A 16,667-nucleotide genomic window follows, 5' to 3' on the forward strand; every position below is an offset into this window, starting at 1 on the left:
TCTTTCTCTAGGTGTGGATAGCATTCTTTTTCATATGTTTCATGGGACTGTTATTAGTAACAGAGTCCATTACATTTGATCATCCCACAAAGTTTCAGTTACTGTGTGCAAAGTTCTCCTGATTCTGCCCATTTCACTCCACATCATTTCAAGGAGGTATTTCCTGTTCTTATAGAAATCAAATAGTTCATCATTCCTTATAGCACAGTTGTATTTCATCACCATCATATACCAAAATTTGTTCAGCCATTCCCCAATTGAGGGATACCCCATTTTCCAATTTTTTGCCACCACAAAGAGCACAGATATAAATTTTTCTACAAACATATTTTTTATCTCTTTCGGGCACAAAACCAGTACTGAGATAGGTGGATCAAAGGGGCATGAAATATTTAAAACTCTTTGGGCATAATTCCAAATTGTCTTCCAGAATGGTTGGATCAATTCACAACTTTTGGGACTGACTTTCATGTGGGCTCCCCTATTCATAGTTTTGAAGTTATTTTTGACTTTTCTTTCTCCCTTACCTCTAATATTCATTTAAGACCAGATTCTGTTGATTCCACATATACAGAAGAATATATCTATAAATGTTTGACAAGTGGTACTCAAAAATATATACATACATATTTTGCAAGATATTTTAAAGCTTAATCTGTGTTATTAACATTTTCTTTATTTTTCCTTAATTCTAGATAGTCTAAAAACAATATATCGGGCACTTATTGGTAGCATTGATTGATTTCTAAAGAATAATTGCTCACACTGATATTTTAAACAATTGACCTCAATGGGTCTGATAAGACACACTCAGCAACTTATTTTCTGTTAAGATAAAATTATTTCTTTGTGATTATATTTTGAGTTTGACATGTCCATTTCCTTCTAATTATTTTCTTGAAGTAACAATTCAAGAGATCAGTAATGAAACAGCTTTCCTGAGTAGTTTTGGTACTTTTGGTTTCCTTGGGGTCTTTATTCAGACTGATTTTTTTTAGCATTTTAAGCTGTCTTCCTCTGGGCCCACCAACACATTAAGGTCCTTTGGTGTCAAGACATTGATTGTCATAGGTAAGATAATCAAATAAAGCTTTAGGTGGGATGGCATCCCTTGAAATCAAGGACTGTACCATTTTCAGCTGTGTCTCACCAATTCCTGGCATCATGCCTCTTTTGTTTAATTATGATCCAATTCAGCAAATATTTATTATGTGCAAGTGAGAACATAAGATTGATGCAAGAGATATTTAAGGGTAGAAGTGAAGGAAAAAACTTGGCAGTTGACAAGAAGAAAGAAGAACCAAGAACCAACTCCTCTGAGACTGTGAGCCTGAGAGGCTCAAATTGCATTATAAACAAGAGAAAAATAAGGATGTTTTTAAAAAATGATTTTTAGTGGAAGTTAAGTGGAAGTCAATTGCTGGTGTTTTCCTTTTTTTTTTAAACTCTTACCTTCTGTTTTGGAGTCAATAGTGTGTATTGGTTCCAAGGCAGAAGAGTGGTAAGGGCTAGGCAATTGGGATTAAGTGACTTGCCCAGGGTCACACAGCTGGGAAGTGTCTGAGGCCAGATTTGAACCTAGGACCTCCCATCTCTAGACCTGGTTCTCAATCCACTAAGCTACCCAGCTGCCCCCTTGCTTTTTTTTTTTTAATTGGTTGCGCCTTTGTTTTTAAGGATAAGATTGCTTCTCATATGTAATTTAGAAAACATGATTGCAAAGGAAGGTTCCAACTCTGTAATTCTAAAATTCCATAATTCCCTTTGCCCAAAGTCAGCAGTATTTCCTTCTGTAGCCTAATATCTTTTGCTTCAACCACAAAAAATGAACCCCTGTACATTCTACCATTTCATTTCTCCCCAGTTCCAGGTGTCTTTGTAATATTTTTGAGTCTTCTGATGTTCTCATATACATACTAATAACTAGTTAGCACAGTAAATACCCAAATAAATCTACTGTTCAGAAGACATCAGTTCAGATTCTGCCTCACATACTCACTAATTTAGGAACCCTGAGTAAATCATTCATTGCTTTCTGCCTCAGTTTCATCATCTATAAAATGGAGATACTAATAGTATCTAATGCATAGGATTAACTGTTTACATACCTTGAAAGATAGCAAGCAAATTTATATATAAAAATTATATTGCTAGCATGCAAATATATGCTCTTATTCTTAGATAAGCCCTTTAATCAAATCCCTTTATTGAATGCTGAACAAATCTTCATATTATGAGTATAGACTTCAGGAGTGGCAGCTCTGTAATTGAGGATGCTAGAGTGATGCCCACAACCTTGAAAGATTAGGGGTCTTTTTCTTGGTCGCATAGATATTAAATATCAGAAACAGTACTTAAAGCAGGTCTCCCTGGAATGAAGGCTGATCCATGATCCATATTTCCATGCTGCATATCCACATTATTAAGATACCTAACCACCTTATTATGGTTCACACTTCACACCTTGGGGATTTCATTATAAAAGTTTGGGGAGATTGACTTATTCTCTTATTTCTTGAGAATATATTTTATGATTAGTTGTTTTATGAGCCCTTAGGGAACTATCCTATAATAAAACAATTCTTTGACAACTTCCTTAGTCAGCACACTGAGCAACATTTCCTAATTTTCTAACATGCCATAGTCATGCCATTAGGAGTTTGAGAAAGTATCACCTCTCAGTCATTGGACTAAAGGAGCAGTTCAGAAGGTAAATAAAGAAAATATTTTAAATCAATAAAAATGGCATATCTAATTTAAAGAAAATTTTAACCATATATGCAGAAGAGGTAATTTTCATTAATCTAAAAGTAATGAAGGACATGGGGCTCATTTTGTAATGATTTTGTATTTTGTAATTATTGCAATATACTGACTGTAAAACTTATTTTTTGATTATGGATATTTCTCTTTCCTGAAATTTGAAATTTTAGCAACATTTCATATGCAAATTGACACAGGTCAAGGAATATGGAATTACAGGAAAATTCACTCAACGAAGTAGGGATCAACAGTTCCTACCAACTTACAGCTGTGCAGTTCTGTTTTGAAAATGTGAATAAATCCTGCATCAAAACCTCATACTCCCCCTTTCCTCGAATGATTCTCTATGTGGTCTTTGGCTTTGGGACTCTGCTGGCAGTGTTTGGCAACTTGCTGGTCATCACTGCCATTCTTCACTTCAGGCAGCTGCACACACCTACAAACTTCCTCATTGCCTCCTTGGCTTGTGCTGACTTTTTGGTTGGACTCACTGTGATGCCCTTCAGCATGGTGAGGTCAGTGGAAAGTTGCTGGTATTTTGGGGAGAGTTTCTGTAAATTTCACACATGTTTTGATGGGTCATTTTGCTATTCTTCTCTCTTCCATTTGTGTTTCATCTCTATTGATAGATATATTGCTGTCACTGATCCTCTGATCTATCCAACCAAGGTCACAGTGCCCATTTCAGGGATATGTATTGCCATATCCTGGAGTTGTTCAATAACATACATTTTTTCTCTCTTTTACACAGGGGCCAATGATGATGGGTTGGAGGATCTGGTCATTGCTCTCACTTGTGTGGGAGGTTGCCAGGTCGCAATAAACCAAGATTGGGTTCTATTTGAATTTCTTTTGTTCTTTATACCAACAGTTGCTATGCTTATTATATATAGCAAAATTTTTTTAGTGGCTAAACAGCAGGCTAGAAAGATAGAAAGTAGCAGCAACCAAACTCAGGCTTCTGCAGAGAGCTATAAGGATAGAGTAGCCAAACGAGAGAGAAAGGCTGCTAAAACATTAGGAATTGCTATGGCTGTGTTTCTTGTCTCTTGGTTACCATATTACATTGATACACTAATTGATGCTTATATGAATTTTATTACTCCAGCTTATGTCTATGAGATCTTAGCATGGTTTGTTTATTACAACTCAGCTATGAATCCCTTGATCTATGCCTTCTTTTACCCTTGGTTTCGTAAAGCAATAAAGCTCATTGTGAGTGGCAGAATCTTGATGAATGATTCTTCATCATTGAATTTATTTTCTGAAAAAGGAGAAATGCATGACTAAGATAATTTTGGCATAAAATTCCAAAAGTACTATGGATCTAAAATTAAAGGTAAAATGTACTCTCTGGTGGACAATTCAAGAAATGTTATCAATTTTTTTCTCAAGTTAATGGAAAATTGCAAATAATAATAATAGTCCTAAGACATTTCTTGCCATTATTAATATCAGAATTAAATAGTGTTTACTGACATAGTCAAATTTCTATACGTATTTACCAAAAATTTCATAGCAGCCTCCCTTGTCAGTGCAAAGACCTAGAAAAGAAATAGTTCCTATTGCTTATTTAAGGATAGGGGTGGGGTAATATTTTGTGTATAAATTAAATGAAAAGTAATTTTTATAAGAAATTATGAATTAGAGGAATTTGAAAAGCTTCAGAAGATATTTATTGAAAAAATTATTTCTAATACTGTTTCATTTGATTTCTAATATTAACTGTAACATTGTACTCCTTATCTAAACCTTATCCTCATTCCTTTGTCCTGGGAAAGTCTTTGCATTCCCTGCTCCAGAGCATCTTCTATAATTGGGATAATTAAGACTGAGAATGTAAGTTCCATTCTTTCTTTTAAACAGAACTAGTTTCAGCCATATGTGTCCAGGGGTGACATGGCTGTGCCCTTGATTACTTCCATTAGTATGAATGATAGCGATCAAAATTTAACCATACCTATCTCCATTTTTCTATCTAGAGAACCAGGAATATTACAATCTTATAATGAGGCATATGACAAGTGAGGATCAGAAAAGGGAAAATATTGGTCCATCTTTTCACTGGGTATCTACCATTGACTTATTTATTGTCTACTAGCAGATTAATGAATTTCTTTTTCAGACCTGGAACTATGTTTCTAGGAACTTTTCTCCATTACAGTATGAAATAACACACAGTGAAATATCAGAGTCAGAATAATATGCTCAACAATTCCAATAATGAAAATCAAAAAGTGACAAGATGGTACCCAAACTGAATAACTGAACCATCAATAGTAGTCCCAGAGAACAGATAATGGAATATAAGTCTCTCTTTTTAGTAAGGAGGTGAGAAACTATGAAGGTAGAACATTGGGTAAAAGGTCAAGTGCAATGATTCTATTTCTATTTTGTTTGTTTGTTTGTTTGTTTGTTTGTTTTTGTATATTTACTTAACTGCATTTCTTTGTCACTGGGGAGGGTCACATTTTGGGTTGAGAAGTGAGTTGAGATAAAGAAGATGTAATGGAATTGTCAGTGATATAAAAACAGAAGACAACAATAAATCTTTGTGTATTCAAAGAAGGGATTAGAGTAGCCATTTCCCTAATCTATAAAGCATTTGATAAGAAAATTAATTTAGATTTAGGAAGGACTGAATGTTCTATTTGTCCTTTAATTTTTTCTTTTAATTACTTTAAATTTTGTATTTTGTCTTTTTACCATTTTAATTGATGTTTGGTACCCAAAATAAATTAAAAAGCAGCAGCTAGCATTTATATAAGCACTTTAATATTTGAAGAGGGCTTTAAAGATATCTTTTTTCTGATTAGATATCTGAGAGATAGATGATATTATTATTCCCATTTTCCAGCTGAGGAAACTGAGGCAGAAATAGGTTAAGTGATTTACTTAGTAGATTTGCTGAGTTTTAATGGATTTCTCCCTGTCTCCAGAACCAGAACTAGTGCTGTCTCCTTTCTCCTTCCTAGTTGCCTCAGAATAATAAGTAACTATTGAAAACTCTGCAAAAATAAAATAAAATAGAAGTACTAACAATGAGTTTATTCTCTATCTTCTCTGCTTTTTAAAATAAACACATTTTGTGAATTCTCTTTTATGCTATAGTGACTTAAATATTGTATTCTTCCCCTGGAATGTAAACCCGGTCTGTGGTTGGTTGCCTCAGGGTCTTGAATGGGAGAAAAAATATTAAAAAATAGTCCAATTTCTGGTAAATCTATTTGTATCATCTCTCTAATAATTATTTCTACATTCACAAATGGAGAATTGTTTCCACAATTGTGAGACATATAACTAAATATACAAAAACCCCCAAAACAATCCACCAAAAATGCAGTGGATAAAGAACAGGCCATAGAGTTGGGAAGACTCATCTTTCTGAATTCAAATCAGGCCTCAGACACCAGCATTGTGTAACTGGGCAATTCATCTATTCCAGTTTTTCTTAGTTTTCTCATCTATGAATAGAGCAGGAGAAGGAAATGGCAAACTACTTCAGTATTGCCAAGAAAATGCAAATTGGAGTCACTAGAATTAGTGATCGAAGCAATGCCAACAGTCTGAGGATAGGTTTGAAAAATCTTCCAAACACTATGTGCATTGTCCCTCCCCAAACCACTGCTATTTCTGTGCTGAAGGTATAATGTTCTTCAGTCATTTGTAGCCTCTGAAAGTCTGTTTTAAATAATAAAATGGACTAAAGTGTAAAATGCTCTTGAAAATCATCTCTGTTTTTTGCTTCCTCAGTTTTCCTCCCTAAAGAGATCATGCAACATTCCCTCATCTCTGAGTAGGGCTATGCACAGTAGAATATGTTGTTTTTGAAAATGTCTCCTTTCACACTTTGAAATTGTGGTTCATCCAAAGCAATTGTTCTTCCATCTTTTCAGGACCTGTCCTACTACAAAACCAATAAAACTGTCATTAAATATCAAGATGTCCCTTAACAGTCATGTTAAAGAAAGTGACTTGCTCTGTTGCAGGCATTTAAATATAAAAGTGCTATAAATTTTTATGTTTAATTAACTAGAAAGGAAAACTAATCCATGATTTTGTCAATACAAGGAAAAACATTGTATTTTGCAAATTTTGTTAATGTAATAGCAAAGATACCACTTTTACTCCAGTTTTTGGAACCACAAACCCTACCTTCATTCTGCAGCTCTCTGAAGCCCCCAATATAGCACTCTAGATGTAGCAAGAATCTTTATCACCATAAAAACATTCCAAGTCCAGTCCTTGTCAAACTTGTGTTACAACATTTAGGGAGCTCTTGGTCCATGTCTTTGGGCATTGATGGCCTCCAGCTTCTGCCCTTCATGCCCTTTCCTTTTCCCAGGCAGACTGAGGAAAGGTTTCCCCAAACCTCCTCAATCTCATGTTCTGCATTCAAACACATGATCTCATCATGATACAGAATTCTAGTAACTGTAACCACTGCCTAGTCTTCCATATCACCACACGAACACTAACTTCCATCATACCTACTCTGCATCATACATCTACTTCTGAAGGCTTCTAAATTACATTTAGGTCCCTAAAATTGCTACTCTTCATGTTTTCTCCCAGTGCCCTGGACCCACTGGAAAAGGTAAGAAAAAAAGAAGACTCTTTCCTCAAAGGTGAAATATTGTTTCTATCATGTTCTTCTCACTCATAAACTCATGCCATGGGTAGGCAGGTCTAGAGCAGAGATAAGAATGGAGAGTGGATTTCTATCTTTTAAGAAGTAGAAATGAGAACAAATACAGGTCTTAATAACTGACCTTTCATATAATTGGTTAATGATTTGCTATGAAATAGTCATTTGGTTTTTGCTTAACAAAAAGTCCTGATATCTCCCTTGAAACATTTGCCCCTCTGAAAACTGACAATATTTTTTTAAAAAAGCATTTTGAATGGAAGTCCTTGATACTAGAGCCATTTTCCCTCAATAACCAAACTTGCTATGTGATTGCTTTGTTCTGCAGAAATAGGAGCTTTGGAAGAGTGTTTCAGTCTTACACAGGAAATAGGAAGAGAAAACAGCATAGCTTTAGAAGGGAATTTTCAGATGGTGGAATATTCTGAAGGGTTTTAGTTTTTTAGGAAAAAGAATTTCAGCATATTCACCTTCACAAATTCATCCTCACTAAAATATTTAGAATATTTAGCTAGGATTTCTGAAATGAAATAACTGACTTCACCACATTCTTACTGCCTTCATGGATTTTTGTTAGTGCTTTTTGTTGTTTCTGAAGTGGATTTCCAAGTTCCTAATTTATCTTCTCTTATTTTACATAAGTATTGATCAAACTCAAAAAGGCATATTTTGAAGTGACCTTTAAATTATATTCCTTGGGGATAGTAAAACTGTGTAAACACTTGTAGACACTAAAACTATTTCTACATATTAAACATAAAATCTAATTTTTTTTATATTTCAGAAAAGAAGTCATGTAGCTCACTTATTTTCTAAAGACTTCTTTGTCCTTCTTAGGTGGATCTTTGCATACTACTAACAATTTAACATGACATTCTTATAAAGTAAAAATTTAAATAAATGAGTTTTTATAATAATTCATAATTTTATATTTCTATTTGAAATAAATGTATAATTTCCGCATCCTACATAAGTGACAATGAAGACTCTTCTTTCTCACTCTCTCTTACCTATAGCAAAGCCATGTTGAATATGAAACTGCAAAATATCATTTGCTGCATACCATTTAATGCAGAATAAATTACAGTGGTGTACAAGATAAAATCTGTACATCAGCTTTCAGAATTTTCCTCAAAAAAACCTTGAGGGCAGAATTTGTGAGAAAGTTTCCCTCCCCCCACACCCATCCCCTTCCTGGGTTACTGATAGGGAGCAAATTTCAAAATATTTTGTACTTCTACATGGTGCAAGAGAGACAGAGCAGGCTATGAGAACTGCCATCAGAGAAGAGGATGTGCTGGATGAAGATGATCAATTCTGGCACCTTTTACTTCTCCAAAACAAGTCTCTCATTTGTTGGATTTCCATGTGAATTCTAGTGCATTGATTATCATCAATATTATACTTTCTCACCATGAGTGAAACTTCATCTTAGAAATGCAGATCATCTAATTCATTATACATTACAAACATTTATTTACATTACATACACTACAAACTCCATTATAAGGAATCCTCTGATAACAAAGTAAAATAGTTGAGTAAAATTAATTTTTTAGTAAAACTAATTTTATTTAAAATAATTAAAAATTAATATTACAATGATTTCCTCTAAAAGTGCATGTGACTTTTCAAAAAGACAGAACTCTTTCATCTCTCTTTCAAAATGAACAGATATCTATCCTTTCTTTCTTCTACCTTTATTCCCCTTGAAAAGAGACCAAAATTTTTCTTTTAACAAATAGTCAAACAAAACAAATTCTGTCAATGAATATATACAGATATGTTAGTTATATGGGTGTATATGTGTAGTATATATATGCATATATCTGAATAACAGTAAATTGCATTGTATAGTAGATAAGATACTAGGACAGAAGTCAGGAAGACTCTTCTTCCTGAGTTCAAATCTGACCTCAGATACTTACTAGCTGTGTGACTCTGACCAAGTCATTTAATCCTGTTTGCTTCAGTTTCTTATATATAAAAAAATGAGCTCAAGAAAGAAATGGCAAACTATTCCAGTATCTTTGTCAAGAAAATTTTAGTCACAATCCTACCTAAATTGATTTCATTAGTTAAGTACCATAACTATCATACTACCAAAATTATTTTATAGAACTAGAAAAAATAATAACAAAATTCATAATGGAAGAACAAAAGGTGAAGAATATCAAGGGAACTAATTAAAAAAATGTGAAGTATGGTGACCTATAAAATACCAGACCTTAAAGTATACTCTAAAACAGTTATCATTAAAACAATCTGGTACTGGCTAAGAAAAAGAAGGTTAGATCAGTAGAATAGATTATGGATAAATGACTTCAGCAATTTAGTGTTTGATCTCAAATTTCAGGATAAGAACTCAATATTTAACAAAAAATGTTGTGATGATTGGAAAAGAATATGGTAAAAGTTAGGTTTACATCAATATTTCATACCATAGACCAATATATGGTCAAAATGTGTACATGCTTTTTAAAAAGTTGTTATTTAGAATATTTTTCCATGATTACATGATTCATGACTCCCCCAACCCCTGCTCTCTTGTCCGTCCATTCAAAGCCAACAAGCAGGTCCACTGGGTTATGCATGCATCATTATTCAAAACCTATTTCCATGTTATTCATATTTGCAGTAGAGCAATTCTTTAACATCAACCCCTATCACACTACCTGGTCAATCATGTATTTTTCTTATGCATTTCTGGTCCCTTAGTTCTCTCTCTGGATGTGGATAGTGTCCTTTCTCCCAAGTTCCTCTGGATTGTCCTGAGTCATTGCATTGCTGCTGGTAGAAAAGTCCATTATATTTGATTGTGCTACGGTGTATCTGTCTCAGTGTACGATGTTCTTTTGGTTCTGCTCAAAATGGTACATGATTTAATCATAAAGATAGACATTAGAAGAACATTTTAGTCACAAATGAAATGACTGAATAAGAACTACAAATATCAGTATATAAACATTCAAATATATGCCTAAAATTCTGTCCCCTAAATTTGCAAATTTATGGAAAGGCTGGACAAGAATTTCACAGGAAAATATGACTTGGCTAAAGTCTACACTGAAAACACTTATACAGAAATTTCTAGATATTAAAGTAAGAATTATTATTGATATTGTGACCTCTGACTTTTTATTGACTTTATGATTACATTTCCCACTTGTGTGTAGTTACTAGAGTAGCTGAAGGAACTGATATGGGTAGATAGGCTCTTTAGAGATTATCAGGAATTATTTTTCTATATGCTTAAGGCAGAAGAGATTACAAAAATTGCTATCATTTATACAGGTGACATCATTGAGGGTCAATTTAGAGGAAAACCATCAGGAGTCTCTTGCCTCATATTATGAACTAAACACTTGTTTTTCACAATAACTATCTAAATAATGATGACTGGAGGAAAAAGAAATCTATTCTCATAGTTCACACCTTATACTACAGGGATTCTGGCTCAGAGCCTTTCAAGGGGTGGAGTTTCTTTGGCTGACTTTTAGAATTCAGAGGTTTGGGGACAGAACTTTGATCTGACAAAATGGGGAAGCAGATGTTCATAAAAGATACTCTTTGAAATGGGCAACAACAGCGCAATTTATGCTGTTTCCCTAAGAAAGGTTTTCAGAGATACAGCTTAGAATATCAAAAGATTATTTTCTCAAATATTCAGGTCAAACATAATTGCTTGCTTTTTGATAAACTATCAATGCTGCTCTCTGAGATATTTCAACAACTTCTGGGGATTGACAATTAAATTGGAAATGGTTCGTTGTGCTTTGAAAGTATAATTGGTAGTTTTTTTATAGACATCAATTTAATGTATTATTTTCTAATAAAACCATTGAACATTTCAATGGTGAGCTCTGCGTGAGCACGAAAACAAACAAAAAAAAATAACCCAGCATTGCAAGGTTCCAAGAGAAGAATCATGAGTGACAGCATTGGGTTCCAGCCAGCAGCTGTGCAGTTCTGCTATGAAAATGTCAATGGCTCCTGCATTCAGACTCACTACTCCCCTGTACTCCGATTCATCCTTTACCTGACCTATGGCACTGGGGTTATCCTGGCTGTCTTGGGAAACCTCCTGGTCATGATTTCCATCCTTCACTTCAGGCAGCTGCACTCTCCAGCCAATTTCCTCATTGCCTCCTTGGCTTGTGCTGACTTTCTGGTGGGAGCCACTGTGATGCCCTTCAGCATGGTGAGGTCTGTGGAGAGTTGTTGGTACTTTGGCAACAGTTACTGTAAACTTCATACTACTTTTGATGTGGCATTTTGTTACACTTCCCTCTTTCACTTGTGCTTCATCTCTATTGATAGATATATTGCTGTTACTGACCCTCTCACCTATCCAACCAAGTTCACATTCTCTGTCTCTGGGCTGTGCATAGCTCTCTCCTGGGCCTTCACGATGACTTACAGTGGGTCTGTTTTTTACACAGGTGTCAGTGCTGATGGACTGGAGGAGTTAATAAGTGCCCTCACTTGTGTGGGAGGCTGCCAGCTTGCCGTGAATCAGAAATGGACCTTAATACATTTTCTGTTGTTTTTCATACCCAGCCTCATTATGATCATTCTCTACTCTAAGATTTTTCTAGTAGCTAAAATACAGGCTAGAAAGATTGAAAATACAGGGAGCACAGGGGACTCTTCAGATAGTTACAAAGCCAGAGTGTCCAAGAGAGAGAGAAAAGCAGCCAAAACACTGGGCATAGCTGTGATTGCATTTCTGATTTCATGGTTACCCTACTCACTTGACTCATTAATTGATGCTTTTCTTGGTTTCTACACCCCTGCCTATATTTATGAGATCTGCTGTTGGTTTGCTTATTATAACTCAGCTGTGAATCCCCTGATTTATGGTTTCTTTTACCCTTGGTTTCGAAAGGCTATAAAACTCATTGTCACTGGCAAAGTCTTAGAGCATGGCTCTTCAACCATGAGTTTGTTTTCTGAACAAGAATGAAGGTTAAATGAAGAAACTGATTGTGAATGTCTCCTGATATGTATAATTTCTGAATTGTCATTTTCATTCATTCTGAATTCTCAAATGACTAATATTAAATATAATAGATTAGCAACACCTTTCAGAGAAGCTTAAAAAAAGGACCATTCTTTCCACCAGACTAGGTCATAATGCTTTTCAGTTTTGGCAGTTGTATTTCTCGATAAATATTTACTTATTGCCTCAGCTCTAAACAATTATTTGGCTCATTGGGTCTCTCTCACTTACCTATTTCATTCCACTAACTTCTCTTTGCTTTTCTGATGTGTACTCTCAAATCATTCTTCTTTTTTGCTCCACTTTTTCTTTCCAAAATTTCTCAGTATTCTGTTAAATATCCCAGCTCTGACCAGCTAATTCTTCCTATTTATTCCATTATCACTCATGTCTTTTGGTTCTAATGTGTACCTCACTGTCCACATAACTTGTCAGTCTCTGAAAAGAGCCTGATTTTCCTTCTCTGATTGCCCAAAGAGACAACACTACCTAGTATTTCCCTGTGATATTAACTGGAAAATACTTGTGTTGTTGTTATGGAAAACAGACTTAAAACTCTAAGTTCCAATGTGTGATGTATAGGAAATCATTTCTAGTACTGATTATTTTACTGATATTATTTGTGCTTTCTATCTGGTATGTCAGTCCCCCTCACCCCCATTCCCTTTGGCTCATCACCTTATTTATTTAAAAAATGACTGGTTTTATGCCTCTAGAGACTTTTCAAACAATAAAACTAAATTGAAACTGATTAATAAGTTTTTCATCAAGATGACTGTGATTTATTAAATAATTTTTTCCTGGTTTTTGTTTTGGCAAAAGTTAGGGAGGTATTTTGCTAAGCAAACTCCAAATAGGGTCCCAACGATCTGGACATGATTGAAACAACTCAACAATAACAATAAACAATTGTTTCAGTATTTTCACACAATACAAAGTACCTACCTACTATGTGTAAACAACATCCTAAGTAATATAAGAAATACAATAAATGGTTCCTTCCTTATACTTAAAAGTATGGGTTTTCCCTCTTTTACATATGGGCCAATGATGATGGATTGGAGGAACTGACCCTGGCTCTCAGTTCTGTGGGGTTTCTCATTGGATTTTTTGTGTTTAATACCAACAATTGCTCTGCTTATTATAAATGGCAAAATTTACTGGCTAAACAGCAAGCTAGCCATCAGCAGCCAAACCCAGGCTTCTACAGAGAGCTATAAGGCCAAAGGAGTCAAAAGAGAGAGAAAGGCTGCTAAAACATTAGGAATTGCTATGGCTGTGTTTCTTATCTCCTGGCTGCCATTTTTCATTGATATACTAATTGATGCTTATATGAATTTCATAATTCCCCCTTATGTCTATGAGATCTTAGAATTGCTTGTTTACTACAACTCAGTTATGAATCCTTTAATCTATGACATATTTTACTCTTGGTTTTGGGAAGCAGTAAAGCTCATTGTGAGTGGCAGAATCTTGAGCAATGATTCTTCATCAATCCATTTATTTTCTTAAGAAACAGAAATACAGAACTGAGAAAGATTTTGCCATAGAATTCCAAAGTAACATGGATCAAAAATTAAAAGAAAAATAGAATCTCTGATGGACAATTCAATAATTCTAATCAATTTGTTTCACAAATTCATAAAATTGCTTTCAAACGATATATCCTGAGACATTTCTTGCCATCGTGCACTCAAATGTTATTTTCAAGTTCATATCAGAAGTAGATGATATTCACTGACAAAGTTAAATTTTAATTCAAGTATTGGTTATGACATGAGTGATACTGACCCAAAGAGGGCCACAGATAGAAGCCAAGATTCAGTATAAACCCAAATATTAATAGCAGCCTTTCTTGTCATGACAAATAACTGGGAACAATGTCAATTCTTGTAATAAGAGAATGAATGGGTGAGGCAATCATCATATGTTAATTAAATTAAATTAAATTTTATTTAGCAAGAAATTATGAATAGCAGGAATTAGCAAACATAAAACAATTTATGGGAATTGATGCACTGATGAAATAGCAGTGCAAATTTCTCATCACCAATTGTCTAGTTTTTACCACTCTTTTGCCTTGGAAATAATATGTAATATTGGATAATTAGAATTTGCTTCCCAGGACTCTAAATCCCAGTTTCCCATGTTCCTTCTCACATTACATACTAATGTAGGGAGGCTATAAGTTTTGTGTATCTCCCCACTGTCTATTTTCCCATTAATCACAGCGGGTGGAGGTAGGGTGAGTATCAGGCAAGAGAATTTTTCCCATGTGGCCATAATTAAGTTTTGTACTTTGTTCTTTTATTTCTTCTACTTCAAGTGATTATTAATAAATCTTATAAAATATAATACTTGGAGTTATTGGATATTAATTGTAATCTTATAATACTCATTGTAAAATGGAAGATAATGGTTTAAAAAAACAATATATACAGTACTTCCAACAATACAAATCAAAAGTCCACTAGAAAGAGATAAACTCTGAATAATTGAAAAATCAATAATACTCCCAGAGAACAGATAATGAAACCTAACTTTCTCTTCTTAGCAAAGAGGTGAGAAGTTATAAAAGTAGATTGTTTTGGATTCAAAGTCAGATGTATTTATCCTATTAGTGATTTTTTTTTTGTATATTTGCTTAACTTGCTTTTGTTACTAGGCATTGTCCAGTTCTGTGTGAAGAGGTGAGGTCACATAAAAATGGATTTTACAAATTGCTAGCATATTAAAACAGAAGGTATCAATAAATCTTTGTGTGTTCAGTAAAGGTATTGAACTAGTTATTATCCTCATTTATACTCACTTGATAAGAAAATAGATTAGAATTGGGAAAGACTGAACTTTGTACTTGTCCTTTGGTTTTTCCTTCAAATAACTTAACATTTTTATTTTTTCTTTATACTATTTTCCTCAATGTTTGGAATCCAATATAAAGAAAATAGCAGCAGCTAGTAATTATATAAGCACTTTAAAGTTTGCAGAATGATTTACAGATACCTTTTTTTAATCATAGTAAGGATCTGGGAGATGGGAATTATTATTCCCCATTTTCAGCTGAGGAAACTGAGGCAGCAGGCTAATTTACTTGTCCAGGATCACAGTCAATGAATAACCAAGGCTGAGTTTGAATGTAGTTTTTGTTTTTTGTTTTTGTTTTTTTTCTGCAAGATGAATGTTTTCTCTGTTTTGGATCGAGTTTTCTCAAAATAGAAAATCATGGGTCAGTTGGGTGGCTCAGTGGATTGAGAGTCAGGCCAAGAGACAGGAGGTCCTAGGTTCAAATCTGACCTCAGACATTTCCCACCTGTGTGACACTGGGCAAGTCACCTAACCCCCACTGTCTAGCCCTTACCACTCTTCTGCCTTGGAGTCAATACACAGTACTGATTCCAAGACAGAAGATAAGGGTTTAATATTTTTTTAAAAAATAGCAAATCATTACTGAAAACTTCTAAAAGTGAAATAGGTTATAAGTAATAAAATAGTAGGATCAACAATGTAGTATTCCTTATTTTCTTTGATTTTAAATAAAAACACTTTTAAAATTCTCTTTGATGGTATAATGATTTATGAGTATTTTATTTCTTTTCCTAAGTTGAAAGTGGGGGCTATGCCTGCCTCCCCAAAGACTTTAAATGGGAGAGAAAATGTGAAAAAAATAGTCCAATTTCTGGTAAATCTATTTGTATTGCCTCTCTAAGGACTTATTTCTACTTCTACAAAATAGAGAATTTTTTTTCCCACAAAATTGTAAGACATACAATCAGGTAGAACAGTAGAGAGTGCTAGGTCTGGAACAGGAAGGCTCATCTTCCTGAGTTCAAATCGGCCCCAGACCTTATTAGCGATGTGACTTTGGGCAAGTCATTTAACTCTGTTTGCCTTAGTATCCTCATATGTAAAATGAGCTGGATAGGAAAATGGCAAACCAGTCAGTATCTTTGCAAAGATAACCCTTGATGAGATCATGTTGACTCAGACAAAACTGAAACAACTCAACAACCACACAAACTACATGCCAACATATTTATGGTAGTCTTGAAAAATCTTCCAAATTCTGCTTTCTTTGTCCATATCAATGCCCACATCTTTCATTTCTATGCTGGAAGTGTATTGTTGTTTAAGCATTTCAAGTTGCTAGAAATATATTTTAAACAATAAACTGTATTTAAATGTAAAATGTTTCTGAAAATTGTCTGCATTTTTCTTCCTCAATTGAGATATGACATTACCTTACTCCTGAGCTGG

General features: G+C 34.3%; 2 protein-coding genes across 2 annotated transcripts; both read left to right on the forward strand.

Moving 5' to 3' along the window:
* Nucleotides 1-2,970: 2,970 nt before the first annotated feature.
* LOC100031146 (trace amine-associated receptor 9-like) lies at nucleotides 2,971-4,053 on the forward strand. Its single transcript, XM_001380436.2, has one exon. It carries the CDS (start codon nucleotides 2,971-2,973, stop codon nucleotides 4,051-4,053), a length of 1,083 nt encoding a protein of 360 aa, XP_001380473.2.
* Nucleotides 4,054-11,339: 7,286 nt separating this feature from the next.
* On the forward strand, nucleotides 11,340-12,377 carry LOC100031154 (trace amine-associated receptor 8a-like). Its single transcript, XM_001380443.1, has one exon. It carries the CDS (start codon nucleotides 11,340-11,342, stop codon nucleotides 12,375-12,377), a length of 1,038 nt encoding a protein of 345 aa, XP_001380480.1.
* Nucleotides 12,378-16,667: the final 4,290 nt, after the last annotated feature.

Source organism: Monodelphis domestica, chromosome 2 (genome assembly GCF_027887165.1).
Source record: "Monodelphis domestica isolate mMonDom1 chromosome 2, mMonDom1.pri, whole genome shotgun sequence".
Taxonomy (NCBI): domain Eukaryota; kingdom Metazoa; phylum Chordata; class Mammalia; order Didelphimorphia; family Didelphidae; genus Monodelphis; species Monodelphis domestica.